The 15150-nt window shown below is 51.2% G+C and overlaps 1 protein-coding gene across 3 annotated transcripts in view; it reads left to right on the top strand.

The window, feature by feature from the left end:
• ABR (ABR activator of RhoGEF and GTPase) overlaps positions 1-15150 on the top strand; it is a 300921-nt gene that overhangs the window by 199405 nt on the left and 86366 nt on the right. For all 3 annotated transcript variants that reach the window (XM_021007059.2, XM_021007060.2, XM_021007061.2), the window contains 4 exons: positions 3650-3710; positions 12518-12570; positions 13134-13275; positions 14826-14830. In XM_021007059.2, the coding sequence (XP_020862718.1) occupies positions 3650-3710; positions 12518-12570; positions 13134-13275; positions 14826-14830 (261 nt within the window). The remainder of the gene's footprint in view (positions 1-3649; positions 3711-12517; positions 12571-13133; positions 13276-14825; positions 14831-15150) is intronic.

The following is a 15150-nucleotide window of genomic DNA, read 5'->3' as shown; positions in this document are numbered from 1 at the left end:
CAGGAGCCTCATTTATGGACCTTGATGGGCTCCCAGGTCCCTTCCAGCTCCGATTCCATGATTCCATGCTCAGTAGTTTTCCTTGTTCGATGGAACAGTTTCCCACATGTGCCCTGAGGCCCTTCATGGCCTCCTTTGAAGGCATCCACAAAATCTGGTATAACCTAAAGAGCCCTGGCTCTAGAATCAGAGGTCCTGGGTTCAAATCTCTCTGTAACCTTGAGCAAACCACTTAAACCACTCACCCCAGCCCCCAGCCTCAGTTTTTCCTCTCTAAAAGGAGGGGATGGGACTCGAATGGCTTCTGAGATCCTTTCATCTCTATAGCTTTGGTCCTGTGTTTTGGGGCCCCAGCTTCCTTCCTTCTTTGGGGAGTCTGGGCCTCAAACCAATGCCCAGTGCCCGTGGCTGGTGGTGCAGCCGGCAGTTGTGCATACCCACACATTCCCAAGGCCAGAGCTCAGGCCTGAGGGCTGCCTGCCAGGTGTAGCCATGTGGTGACAGTCCTCTCTCCCTGACTCATTGGTGCTTTCTGCTCTGCTCTGCCACTTAATTACTGTAATTAGGCTCTTCTCCTGGGCTGTCAGAGTGATTTCATAGTTCCAGGCTGAGGCTGCTGGGAATGATAATTCCCTAGAGACTCTGAGAGAACAGAGCTGGGCTCTAGCCCCAGGGAACACAGTCCTACCTCCTGCTTTTCTAGAGAAGCCCCATTTCTATTCTTTTTCTCCAAGGTTTTTCTCTCTAGAAACAGCTTGGAGCTAGAAGAGGAAACATAGAATTCCTACAGTCTCCTGCCTTTCCCTCCTCTCCTTCGGGGAGCTGGGTCCATAGCCGGCCTGACCTCATTGATCCTTTATTGCATCCTGCAGGGTAGCTCTGTTCCTTGGGTCCTTTTCCAGTGCTTTCCAGCCTCTGGTAGGATGCTGATGGAAGCAGGTAGCAGCACCTTGATGTCCTGACCCTTGGTCCTTTCCCTCTCTACCTGTCCCCCTCCTCCTCAGCCCAGATTTTAGGCCTTCATCTACTTTCTCCTCAAGGATTACCTTTCAGCTCTAATTTCAGACAGGACTGTACTTTTCAGTCCCATTATCCTTGGGAGCATGAGCTGGGGCACCTGCAGAGAGCAGAGCTCCATGACAGCCACAAAGGCTGACGATGGGGATTTAGATCAGATAGGCAGTCCCCTGCAATGTCCCCCAGCATGTCGTGTAGCATCTGCAAGGTCATGGCCTCCTGCCCTTCCCGCAGTCTCCCTGCCAGTGGTCAGGTTGTTGGTAATGTAGACTTGGAGCAGGGATGGTTCATCCCCATCTTGCCAGGGACAGTTAGCAGCCGGCATGTCTGTAGCAGCTCATCCTCCTTTGAGGATTCTCCTGTAGTAGGACAGGCAAGCCAGTTGCCCGGTTACCACTGTCATCAATCAATCAGACAATAAATGTGTTTCTATAGCATATATAGTTGAATGTGGTGAAAGGAGAGCTGAACTTGTCATTGCAGGCCCCAAGTTTGAATCCTGGCTCTGTGGGACTTTGGGTAATTCACTCAGCCTTCTTGAGCCTCTGTTTCCTATTCTGTAAAAAATAAAAGTGTGGCTGTAGGTGACTTATAAGGTCCCTTCCACTCTCAGTCTGTGACCCCAAAGTTTATAGTGCTTTCCTCACAAGAAGCTCTGTGAGATAAGTAATAGAAGTATTCCTCATTTTACACAGGGGAAAACTAAGATGTTAAGTGACATATGGGGTAAGATAGGACCATAGATTTTGGCCTGGAAGCAAGCCAAGAGCTTTCTTACTCCTAGGGTCACTTGCCTCCGATCACCAAGTTAGTACAGGGCAGAGGCTTTATTTGAACCCAGGTCTCCAAACTTCTGGTCCATCATCCTATATAGCAAACTACCTCCCAGACCACGTCTAGAAGGGCTATGCACCCCACCCTCCCTTAGCACAGGGACTGAAGTAAGATGGAAAGTCCCCTCCCTAAGTTTCCTCCTCAGAAAAATGAAGGGTTTGGATTCGCTGGCCTCTCAGAACCCTTCCAGCCCTCCATCCATGCCCCTCTGACCTGTATGTGATCTGGAGCAAGACCCTAAGCCTCTCTGGGCCTCAGTTTCCTCTTACGTAAAAGGAAAGGCTTGATAGAGATGAAGTCTGTAGTCATTTCCAGCATGAAAGCTATGATCTTTTTTTTTCTTGGCCCCCGGAGGGAGAGGAGAAGAAGTGGGTATTTCACTGGAACAAAAGAAGTTTGTCCTAAGAGTGTACTTTGGGTTAAAAGTGTCTGGCCCCTTGCGTGGTAGAAATGGACCAGGGGGTTGTATTCCTGCCTCTCCCTAGGAAAGGCCTGCCAGGGCTGGAGGGTTAGGTTAGGGCTAGTCCCCATCATGAGTCAGTGCCAGCCTTGCCACGGTCCCAAGGGCTGAGGTTTCCTCGGTTCTCCACCTGTGTTCTGGTCGCCAGCACCAATTTCTGGTTGCTTTGAGCTCTGGGAATGAAGAGACAAAGTGTTCTTTAAAATGCATGTCGCCCTATTCACACTGCTGGTTTCTCTTGCCCCTCTGGCTTCTTCTGTCGGGGCAATCCCTCCACCAAGGTGGCCCAAACAAGTCTTCCAATTGGCATTCCCCTGGGCATGACTCCCTCCTGACTCAGGGAGGAGGCCTCAGGGAAGACCTGCTGGGACATACCCCACCTTATCACCTGTGCTGCTTTGGGCAAATCATTTCTCCTCCCCTCTCCTTAATTTCCCATTCTGTAAAGTAAGGGCGATAAAGGGAAGCTAAGTGTTGAAGCGGATGGAGCACCAGCCCTGGAGTCAGGAGTACCTGAGTTCAAATTTGGCCCCAAATGCTAACTAGCTGTGTGACCCTGGGCAAGTCACTTAACCCTGATTGCCTCCCCCCAAAAACAATAAAGTACGGGCATTGGACTTGATTGTCTCTGAGGTACCTTGCAGCTCTAGATCCTATGAATTGGCTACTCTATGCCTCAGTTTCCTTACCTGTAAAATAAGAGGATTGAACTAGTTTGCCTCTGAGGTCCCTTCCAGACCCAAATATTTCCAGTTTGTTTCAGGACTAACAAGAGCTTCTGCCTTCAGGGACCCAGGCTCATCCCTCCATGCCATGATCTGGCCTTAAGATGGAGATCTAGAACTGGAGGAAATCTCAGAAGCCATCTGGTCCATTATGCAGATGAGGAAATTGAGGCTCTGAGGGGAAGAGTTCACAGGATCATGAGCTGGGAGGAACCTTGGGAGCCACTGAATCCAGGCTGCTGCCCCACCTCATCTTACAGAGGGACAGCCTTATTTAGAACTCAGAGGGGCCTCCAAAGCCATCTGGTCCAAGCTCTTCATTTTACAGATGAGGAAACTGAGGCCCAGAGAGAAGTGACTTTGCCCAAGGTCACGTGGGCGGTGGGACCTGAACCAGGACCCTTTCCTCTGTACCGAACTGCGTCAACTAAGTGGAGCCTTTAAAAGAAAAAAAAAAGAATTAAAAATGTTTTCACTATAGCCATTAAGAAAACTGCTGGGCTTATAGCAGTGGCAGTGTGTAGAGGGGAAGCGTGGTTTGTAGGCCGGGGAAGGTGGGCCACAGGAAATGGGAGGGGACTTTTGTTAGCGAGTCTTCTCTTTCCATTGACAGGAACTCAAAGTCAGAGCCCCGAAGGACTCCAAGGACAGCCACACGTCCATCACCATGGAAGGTATTCGGAGGGGAAGGGGGAGTGGTTCAGCTCTCTTTGTCTGACTCTCTGGGTTCTGAGCACGTGTGCTGCTGAGTGTGCGTAACTGGTGTGAATGTGTGTTTTGTGTGTTTGTGTTGGGCGTGTATACGCACACACATACACATACGCGCACACTCACACTTGTGAGAATCCAGCTGCCTGTGTCCCCAGGCTGCCGGCCAACTGCAAGTGTGCTCTTCCTCATTAGAATGTCAGTGATGTCCCTTGCTCCCTCTTTCTCCCTCCTCCCCCTCCCCAGTCTTCCACTTCATTTTCATCTCCCCTCCCCCTTCTCCACTGGCTCCGCTGAGCCTCCCTAGCGCTCACTCACTTGTTCGGCAGCGGCGGCGGCAGCAGTCAGGTTCTGGATGCTGCATGGCCAGGGCTGCTGCTGCGCCCGGCCAGCGGGCGAGGTGACTGGGTGGCTCACCTGCTGATGGAAGCCGGGGAGCAGGGAGAGATGGCTGTTGGGGCGCCCTGCAGAAAAGGCTGCCATGGAAATTCTCTTGATCATCAGACTGTGCTGTAATTGCACCTATGGTAACTCACGGCTCGCCTCTCTTGGAGTACTTGTCACGCCGCTGGCTGGTCGGGGTGGGCAGCCTGGATGCTGTGGCGGCAGAGGGCTGGGGGCGGGGAGTGGCCGGGAACCTGTCCTCTGCCCCTTGACACCTGCTTCCGACCCCTAGTCAGGGAGCCGCGGGAGGCGAGAGGCATTAGCAGATCTCGGGCAGCTGAGATGCCGTTTTCCTCCTCTCCCGAGGGGCTGGAGAGAAGGTGATGACAGTGAATGGGAGATTTGGGGCAACTTCCAGAAGGAGCTGGTCAGGACAGAAAGTTAAAAAGTGTGATGCTGGCCCCAGGCCTGGTGACCAGTGGGCCCAGAGAGAGGCAAGTGTGCTGGTCAGTGCCAGAGCCATGGGGGGGGCCAAGGCTGGAGCCCCCAGCCCAGGAGGGGGGTGTGCCACCGGCATCTGCTAGGGGAAGTTGGGAGTTTCTTTGTTTCCCAGGAGAAGAGAGGAAGGCTGAGCTGCCCATGTATTGTGTGCACAGGGAACCCACATGGTGCCTTGGGCTTGCTTCTCTCTACTTGAAATGACAGCATTGGGGGAGCACGGATGTGATTGGGAGGGTGGGAGAGAATGGGACAGCCCCCGAGAGGCTCTCCTCCGGCTCCCAGGGACCTCCCCACCCCCACCACGGTAGAGCTGAGAGAAGCTGGAGAGCTTGTGGGTCAGGGAGCAGGAGAGGGGTGGGAGGGTGTTGGGAGCATGCACAGCTGTGTGGTGGAGGTCAGGGCACAGTGGAAGGACCCTCACCTGGAGAAGGCAGACACCGGCTCGTGGGGTAGAGAGAACAGCGGCTAGAAGGGGGCTGAGGAGTTTGGCTGGGTGGTGGGGGGCGTATGCTTGGCACGCTCGCCTCTGGCAGCTGGTGTGCCATGCTCTCTGAAGCAAGAAGTGCCTTGGGCATGGGCAAAGCTGTCCTCCCTGGGGCAAAAGGTGGGCAGCGCCACTTGGGGACTTCTGATCCTTTTTTTATACTGGCCCATGGCATCTCTGTGTGTTGGGGACAACCAGGAAGGCCACGGACTCACAGGTCGTGGAATCCTGGACCATGAGTTGGAAGCCACTTCAGAGGCCATTAGCGCCCTCACTTCACAAATTAGGAAACTGAGGCACAGAGTAGTCAGGTGATTTGCCCAGGGTCACAGGTGTGGGATTTGAACCTAGATCTTCTTGATCCCAGTGCCCTCTCCTCTAAACCCTGTTGCCTCCCCGTTTTGCTCTCTCCCTCATGCCCTCCATTTCTCCAGTGCCCCTTTTCACATAGCTTGTTCTCACAAGTCTCTGGTAACCCAGAATTCTATTCATTGTCTTGGGGGCTGAGGCAAGAGGGGAGGGAGGGGGGAAGAAGAGAGAGACAGAGAGAGAGAGGTAGAAAGACAGAAAGAGAAAGAACGAGAGAGACAGAGAGAAAGAGGAAGAGACAGAGACAGAGAAAAAGAATCAGAGACAGAGAGAGACACACACAAAGAGAGAGACAGAGAGAGACAGAGACAGAGAGATAGACAGAGACAGAGACAGACAGACAGAAAAAGAGACAGAGACAGAGAGAGACACACACAAAGAGAGAGACACAGAGAGAGAAAGACTATGAGAAGATTGGCTGGAGCAAATGGTGGGATTTCTGTCTTTTTTCAGGGGCCCTGGGGTGGCCATCTCCATGATCTCCTGGTATTTCCTCTCATGACACCAGGTTCCCAGCTCAGGCTGTCCTGAGCAGAGGTAATTTCTCAGAAGGGACCCTGCCTGAGAGAGCCAGGTCCACACTGCTTCCCTCCAGCTAACTGAGGGAAGGGTGTGGGAACTCGACAGCAGCACAGGGCAAAGAGCAGTCACTCACTGTCTCCAGGCTCAGAGGAGCCAAGTCCTGATCCTGCCTCCTGTGGAAGGAGCCCTGGATTTGGAGTCAGAAGACCCTGGTTCAGGTCCAAGCTTGGCCACTTCCCTGAATGACCTGGGGTGAATCACTTCACCTCCTGGCAGTATCTGGGACGAGGGAGATGGACCAGGTGGCCTCTGACGCCATTTCCAAATCTAAATCTAGGGTCCTCTAGGACCCTAGGACTCAGTCCTCTCTTCAATTATAACAGAATTAGGCCAAGAAGCTTCCTTGACTTGTGGTTGGTTTGTTTAAAAGTGCTTTGGAAAGTCCAGAGACCCAAATGGAGTGCTCTGTTTAGCACAGAGGTTTTGCCCTCTCGGGCTTATCCCAGACCTGGCACCAGCTTGTCCCCAGCAGGGGCTGAGTCTGGGGATAGAGCTCCAACTTTTTTTCCCCCTAATTCTGTTGCTTCTTTTTTTCCCCCTTTTTAGACAATTGGGGTTAGGTTACTTGCCCAGGGTTACACAGCTTATTCCCCTAATTCTGTTGCTTCCCACTGAGAAGGGGCGAGGATTGTGGACTGGAACAAGGACCAGGGTTTCAGAATTTCTTCCTTAACCTAATCGCATTCCCTTTCATTTCAGAACTGGAGACTGGGGACTGAACTGGGAATTGGGGGCTCAGGTGCCATGACTCTGGGGGCCTCCCTCCCTGATCCTCCCGGTCTAAACCTCCCTCTGACCTCTGACCTCCCAGGCGACTTTGTATCATGACTCTCTGCTGCTCTCCTTATCTGGTGGGGTCTTGGTCCTTTACTTAACTGCATTCAATCAATCAGCAAGTCTTATTAAGTACCTGCTATATGCCGACCACCCTGTTAGGTGCTGGGGATGCAAAGACAAATATGAAAGCATGTGTGCCCTCTGGGAGCTTGTATTCATCTGAAGAGACCAAGTAACCATATGTATGCAAACAAAATAGAAGGTTATTGTTGGGGGGTGGGAGTGTTGGCGAGAGGAGATTAGGAAAAGCCTCATGCAGGAGGTAGCAGTCAGCAGAGCATTGAAGGAAATAAGGGATTTGAGGAGGTAGCATTGAAAAGGAAGTGTTCTAGGCCTGGAGGACAGATTGTCCAAAGACAAGATGGTGGGTGAATCGTTGTATGTGAGGACAGTTGGGCTGAACAAAGAGTGTGTGAAGGGGAGCCCTGTACCATGGGGCTGCAAAGACAGGTGGAATCTAGATGGTGATGGGCTTTAAATGCCAAGCAAGAGTCTGTATTTGATCCTCAAAAGTAACAGGGAGCTGCTGGAGTGTATTGAGCCAGGGAGAGACACAGTTGGATTTGTCCTTTTAGGGACAGCACTTTGACAGCTGTGTGGAGGATGGATTGGAAAAGGTATAGCTTGGAGGCAAAGGAGACCAAGATCAGGAGACTACTGCAGGAGTCCAGGTGAGAAGTGAGGAGGGCCTGAGCTCGGATGCTGGGTCAGAGACCTAGAGTTTGGAAGGGACCTCAGACACCCTCTCATTTTACAGAGGAGGAAGCTGAGGCCTGGGGAAGTTAGGTGGTTTATCCCAGGTCACAGAGGCAGAATTTGAACCCACACCCTCTGACCCTAGAGCCAAGACTCTTCCCACCATACCATTTGGAAGGATGTCATTGCCTCTCACATGATGCCCCCGTTACCTGGAATAACTTGTGGAATAGCATGCTACCGATTCCCTCTTCCCTCCACCCTCCAATCTCTACTCCTCCTCCTCATCCTTTCAAAAGCTTCCCCAGAATTGAGAGGAATAGTCCATCCTTTGCACTACTATCCTCAGCACAGTACCTGGCACACAGCTAGTGCTTGATAATTGCTTGATGGCTGATGAATGCAGAATCAACAAGACTTGTCAACTGATTGGTTACAGAATATGTGGAAGAATAAGAATGATTCTCAGGTTGTGAATTTGGATGACTGGGAAGATGGAGGCGCCCTTGACAGAAATAGAAGCTCAGACAAAGGATGGGTTTTGTCCAAATTTCGTATTTCCCCCAGTGCCTATCAAAGTGTTGTGTACTCAGTGTGTAGATTGATAACAATCAATGTTTATTGGTTGTTAGTTTAATGAAATGATGCCCCAAAGGAAGTAGGGTAGTTGGATGGATGGATGGATGGATGGATGGATGGATGGATGGATGGGTGGATGGATGGATGGATGGATGGATGGATGGATGGATGGATGGGTGGGTGGATGGATGGATGGGTGGGTGGATGGATGGGTGGATGGATGGATGGGTGGATGGATGGATGGGTGGGTGGATGGATGGATGGGTGGGTGGATGGGTGGATGGGTGGGTGGGTGGGTAGATGGATGGGTGGGTGGGTGGGTGGATGCCAGTGGTATTTCCAGGTGCTTCTTACTGGTGGATTTTACCAAGTTGGTTCCTGGGAGAGATTCATAGACTACTTGCAAGTGCCGTATAGAATAGGAGAGCCATACTCCCACCCTCCCCTCCCCTGATGATTTGCTGAAAGAGACCAGATGGAGATGAATGGAGGCCTTTCTATCTTTTTGATCTCTCTTTGTAGACAGGGTGAATGGCCTTCAGACTGTTTGATTGGCTGATTCCTCTTAATTCTGGGAAGGCTTTCTGAAAGGAGGAGGAGGAGTAGAGATTGGAGGGTGGAGGGAAGGGGGAAACAGTAGCATGCTATTCCACAAGTTATTCTAGGTAATGGGGGCATCGTGGGAGAGGGCGATAGATTTGCAAGTGGGTAAAGTGGAATGAGCCATGTGCAGAAAGAAGGTTGGTTTTCCCAGAAGGTAGAGGGGTTGGGACTGCTGAGAAGGGAATGGCTCTCACCCCTCCAAAGGAAGGCATTTAAATCTAAGAATAGGGACTCATATTTGGTCTGGAGAATGGACTGGCGACCACTGAAGGTATTCCTACAACTTGCCCCCATCTCTACTTATGCCCGGGGAACCAGACAGCTGGTCCTTCTCCCATCACTGCCTTGTGCTCCTTAACGTGCCCACAGCACAGCTGCTGTGGTTTGGGTCTGACTCCCCAACCCCTCCCCCAAGCTGTGAAGCTAAGACTTTGGGTCTTGGTTCACTGGTTTTTAAAGCCCAGAAGTCCCTAGAGGTGAGCAGTAGTGGTATTAATAAACCCTGTGAAACCAGACCCTTGACTTGTGCAGATGTCTCTCTTGCACCCGAAAGAGCCAGCAGGATTAGTCAGAAACTTCTTCCCCCTGGGACCCCAAGGCTTGGAGCTGAAGGTGCAGCATCAGCTTTGCCTGAGCCTGGGATGGGAGGGCGGCTCCCTCTGTCTACCCTGTGTCACCCGTTATTCTTCCTACCTCTCTTTTCCTCTCTGTCCTGGTATCTGCTAGAGGCAGGATGGGGGCAATGGAAGGTTGCTGCTTCTGCCACTTGTGACCTGAGGCAAGTCATTTAATCTCTCTGTGCCTCAGTTTCCCCCATCTGTAAAATGAGCAGGCTAAAATAAGTGGCTCCTTTTTAAAAAAAAAATTTTTAAATGTTTTCCCCAATGAACAAACATTTATTTGTCCACTTTCCCACTTCTCCAACTGGGAGGAGGGGGGACAAAGAAAAACGCTTCTAGTAGGTATGCGTAGACAAGCAAAACAGATTCCCATTTAGCCATGTAATCTAGGCCTTCCCTGTATCCTGACCCCATCACCTCCCAGGGTGACATGTTTCATCATGAGTCTCCTGAGGCCCGTCATTGCATTGATCAGAGTTCTTAAATCTTTCAGGGTCTCTTGTTTGTCTTTTACGGTGCTCTGAATTGATTAATGTATACGATCACGTAAATTGTTCTGCTCCCTCGCTCTGCCTCAGTTCATACTGAGTTTCTCTGAAACCATCCCTTTCTTTCATCCTTTCTTACAGCACCATAGTCTTCCATTACATTCATAGGCCATAGCTGATTCAGCCATTCCCCAGTTGGTGGGAACCCCCTTGGTGTCTGTTTCTTTGTCAAATTGATGGCTTCCAAGGTCCCTTCTGGCTCTGTATCTGCGATTCTACGTCTCTGAGATAGGATGGGCCTCCACCTAGAGGGCCATGCCCTTTCCTCTCTCTGCCCTAGCTTGCCCAGGCACCCCATCCCTGCCACAGCCCCCATGCCTCAGCCCAGGCATTGCCAGGAAGGAATCTCTGGTAGACATCAAATGGGAAGGGCTAAGAATACAGATGGCAGGGAATGCAGGGAAGTGAGGTGGAGGCTGCCCGCTGGCTCTCCAGACATTTACTCCACCCTGCTGGAGGTCTTCACCTGTATTTGTCAGGAACAAATCACCCCCCATGGGGGTCTGCTCAGCAGTGTGCTGAGTGTTTATGTCCGTGGCCAGGGTAAGCTGTTTTTTATGGGGTGGGGATGTTGGCAAAGGGCCAGGCTGAGGGCTGAGATACCCTGGCTCCTCCCTAGGGAGTCCATCCAGATGTTTAGGAGACCGAACCCCGGGTCCCATCTCCAAGAATATTCTTCCCCATGTAGCGCCCTGAGAGACCCAGAATCTGGTTGGATCGTCTCAGGGAGGGGGAAAAGGGTATGGCTGGTTTTTGAGGGAAAGGTTTTTTAATTGGTAGTTGAAAAACGCTGGCAGACTTGGTTGCCAGCTGCTGCCTCCACCTGTCTCCACTGAAACCCAGCGATCCTCTCCTGCTGGCCAAATCTAGAAGGTGGGCTCTGACCGGTGCAGACAGGAGAGTGCTTTGTTCGGCTGCAGCCAGCCTGAGTCCGAAGCCCAGGTGGCTTCTCGCAGTCAGGGGGTCCTCCAGCAGCCTTCCTTCCTTCCTTCCCCCTGGGCTGTTCTTTGTCTAAGTGCAGAAGTGTTTCTCTGGAAAGAGTATTTCTGTCCTGTACCTGTGTACCTCCCCCTTCCTTTCAGAGGAATCTCAATGCCACAGGCTCTTCTGCATAAGGAGATGGGGCTGAGGGTATAGACGTTTCTGACCATGTTGGGCTACTACTGCCTTGCCCTGGGCAGCACGAAAGGAGGAGGTGGGGAGAGTGATCGAGCGTGATAGAACTGGAACAGCCATCCTGTCTGGGCAAAGTGGCATTACCTCCTGCCAGCCCACAACATGCCCTCCAAAGAGTGTGAAGGGCTGGCATTGTCTGGACAATGGGAGGCCAAGTCTAACAGGCCTTGATATGCATCTAAGGGAAGAAATAGAGGTCAGTTTTTCAAATAAGATGAGCTCCTATGAGCTTGAGTTCAATGTAAAGTTCTACACGTAGGTTCAAAAAATCAGCTATAAAATAGAAGATAAGGGGTGCCTGGCTCAATTAGAGTTCACATGAAAGCAAAAAGATAAGGGGTTTTTAGTGACTTATGAGTCCCATGTGAGTTAGAATAGGATACAGCAGCCAGAAAAGCTAGCATGATCCTCCCTGCATTTATAGCGGCATGATGTCAGGGATGAGGAGGGTGACAGCCTCCCTGTACTCTGACCCAGTCAGACCCTGGCACTCTGTCCTAGATGACAGGAAGGACACTGATAACCTGGGCCATATCCAGAGGACTGGAAAGCGTATCTGATCTGTATCTCTCGAAGGAACTGAGAATGGTTATAGCCTCTGCCTGCCAATCTCTCTTCCCTGCTCCCTCCCTCCCTCCCTCTTGGGGGGGAGGGGAGAGGGAGGGAGAAGGAGAGGGGGGAAAGAAGAGAGAGAGAGGGCTTAGCTGTTGTCAGGCATTTGAAGGGATTAGAGTCATTCTCTGTGGTCTTAGAGGGCAGAAATTCCAACAGGTGGAAGGCCATTTTGGCTTGACATAAGGAAGAACTTTGTGGCAGTGAGAGCTCCCCAAAAGCGGTCTGGGGCTGCTTCAAAAGATGGTTGGACTCGCCATTACTTGAGACCTTTAACCTCAAGTAGAGGCAGGATGGCTACTTCTCAGGGTTATTGTACAGTGCTTGCTTAGCACAGTGACTAGCACGTAGGAGGCACTTAATAAATGTTAATAGGTTGTTTGATAATAGGTGCCTAATGTTTGTTGAATTGAAAAATCGAATGGTAGAATTGTGGATTGGTTAGGTGACCTCTGAGGTCTCTTCCAACTCAGATGTGATGATTCTAGGTGGTCCTGAGCTGCTCTGGCTAAGCCAAGAGAAGGAAGGGGCATCCATGAGCCACTCCCTGGGGGTATGAGTGGAGGGAGTGGGGAGAATTCCTGCTTGTATGAGATAAGGAATAACAACCAGGAAGAACAGGGCTCCTTTGACCTGCAGTTACTGATTGGGACATCTCACCATGCGTGAAGCATGTAGTTGCTGGCCATTATGGGGGGCACCTAGCCTATTTGCCTCAGATGTCTCATGAGGGTTCCTTGTGCTCTTCTCTCCTTCCTCTGTCCCCCAAACTCCCCACCCAGCACTTCTTTACAAGCCCATCGACCGTGTCACACGGAGCACCCTCGTCCTCCACGTGAGTATCGGGCTAGATGTGGGAGGGGGTTGAGAGAGGTGGGCAGCCAGGTCCAAGGGTGAGAAGGCAATGGAGCTACAGAGATCGTGTGGTGCCCAGAATGGCTAATCTGGGGAAGCAGGCAGAGGGTCTCCTGGCCCTGACTGCGCCTGCTTGGCCCATGGTAACCATGCCAACCGGCCTTGGGCCTAAATATAGCTTGGCTACTGAGCCCGACGTTTGGCCAAATGCTCCCATCGCTCAGGAGAAGGATGGCAGTCCACTATCCTCCCGTGCCCCTGTGTCCTCACATCTTTCCCTCTCTTTCCATTTCCTGTTCAAAACAGAGGGAATAGGGCTGGGGTGGGGGGTGGGGGGGGGGCTTCTCCGAGCCGCTCTTTCAGAAGTAACTCTCATGGACCCTGTTCCGGTACAGAGATGCCGTCCAGGGCAAGTCTGGTGGGCAAAGAGGGTTTTTCCTTGCCTCTGATGGGAGCTTTCTCAGAGCTCAGTCTCCGGGAGATAGATGTGGCAGATGTTGCCCTCAGAAGTCACTGGTTCTCACCCCCATATCCTCTGATCAGGACCTCCTCAAGCACACGCCAGTGGACCATCCTGACTACCCATTACTGCAGGACGCCCTGCGCATCTCCCAAAACTTCCTGTCCAGCATCAATGAGGACATTGACCCCTGCCGGACTGCGGTCACTACCCCCCAAAGGAGAGGTAAGCACAGACTTCAGAGGGCCGCCCTGTTTCCCGTGCCATCTCAGCCAAATGACGAGCGTTTGAAGAAGGGTATTTCACGTTTTCTCTCTGCTCCCACCTTCACCTGTGTGTGTTCTTATTCTATCAGTTGGCTTTAGTCCATTGTCCCAACAAGGCATCCTCCCCTGGATATATTCTTAACCAAGGCTAGAAATTTGCATCCTGGGAAACCCTGATAGAATGGGTCTACTTTTAGGACTCAACATTATGATCATAGAAGGGACCTCATTGAATCCAGCTGCCTCATTCTACAGATGAGGAAACTGAGACTCAGGGTGGTTGTGATGAGCCCAGGGTCATGCCACCAGTAAACACCCCTCTGCCTATAAAGACCAGCCCCAGCTTGCTAACTGCTGTCCTCTTAACATTGGGACCACAGCGGTATATGGATGGTGCCATTTCTGCCCGAGCTCTGGCCCCAAGGTCATTGCAGGCACAAACCCAGCCCTGCAGTGTTTCAGGTAGTATTGGGTGGTTGAGACATCTCCAAATTGACAACGTCTTCTAGAGCAGAAATTCTTAACCTAGGGTCTGTGAACTTACTCTTTTTAAGTACTTTGACAATGATATTTTAATATAATTGATTTTCTTTGTAATCTTCTATATTTTATGCATTTAAAAGCGTGATTCTGAGAAGGGTCCAGGAGGCAAAAAGTGCTTCACCGGACTGTGTGCCAGAGGGAACCATGATCGTCCATAAAAGGTTAAGAACAGGGGTGCTTAGATGTAGGAAGGGACCTTAGAGGTTGCTTGTATATAACATGTGGGAGCTAGGTAATGACCCTTTATCGGATGCTTCCTTCTCTGTGGGGCTGGGTGAAGAGAGACTCAGGAGGACCCCAAGTTCTCAGGCAGCCGTGACAGCCCGCAGGCCAACCGGGAACGCCATGCTCACCATCCAGTAAAAGTGAATAGACAATACCCAAAGCTGAAGGTTCACTGGGGTCACGATCATTTATCTGATTTATGAAGCTCAAGCCCACGGGCTGAGCTGAGAGATGGAGGGAGGCAGGAGGCAGGGGCCTTGCAGTGATTGATGAGACCCAGAAGTGTGTGTTTCCCAGCCCAGGTTTGTAGACCCCAAGGATGTTCCCATTAATCTCAGGGAGGGGCCCGGTATTTTCTGAAAGCAGTCAAAACCCCATCTGTTTTCATTCATTTTAATTATTTGTTTTCAGATCGATTTGATGCGTGAAAGTATCAGCTATATTTTAGATTGTAGTTCTATGCCATAGAAGTATTCCATATATAACCGGGGTGGGGGGTGGCGTGGGTCATAGATTTTTAAGCTGGAAAAGACCTCCAAGATCTAGTCCTGCCCTCTTCTTTGTCAGATGAGGTCTGAAAGCCCAGGGATGTTAAGGGACTTGCCCAAGGTCACACTGGAAGAAAGTCTCAGAGCTGGAATTCAGACCTTCTGAAGCTAGTGCTCTTTTCACTGTGTGTGTGCATGCACACACGCGCGCACACCACAGGCACTAGGGTATATTTTTAAGAAGAGGTGAGAGGAGAGGTGTAAAGAAATCAAACAGTGATAAAATGTGTGGAAACTCAAGAAAAGCAATTGGTGGTCACTGGTGCTGAGGCCGGTATCCTGTTTCTTTGGAGGAGAGGAAGGGAAATTTGGGAAGCGTGGTCTGGACCAGAACATCAATAAATGAGTCCCTTGGACGGCTCTGGAGTGGTCAGGAAGGGAGCCGGGGCTTGAGTGCAGGCTATTCCTGGATGCCCCAGGAATTGGGGTGTGCACAGGGTCCATCCGTGAGCTGAAGGTGGATCCTGGGATCGAAGCATTAGACAGGATCTATCCCTCCTATAGTGAAGCTGGAATCA

The sequence above is a fragment of the Phascolarctos cinereus genome, unplaced genomic scaffold, assembly GCF_003287225.1.
Source record: "Phascolarctos cinereus isolate Bilbo 61053 unplaced genomic scaffold, phaCin_HiC Scaffold_5;HRSCAF=322, whole genome shotgun sequence".
Taxonomy (NCBI): Eukaryota; Metazoa; Chordata; class Mammalia; order Diprotodontia; family Phascolarctidae; genus Phascolarctos; species Phascolarctos cinereus.
This window is presented reverse-complemented; position numbering and strand designations above follow the sequence as displayed.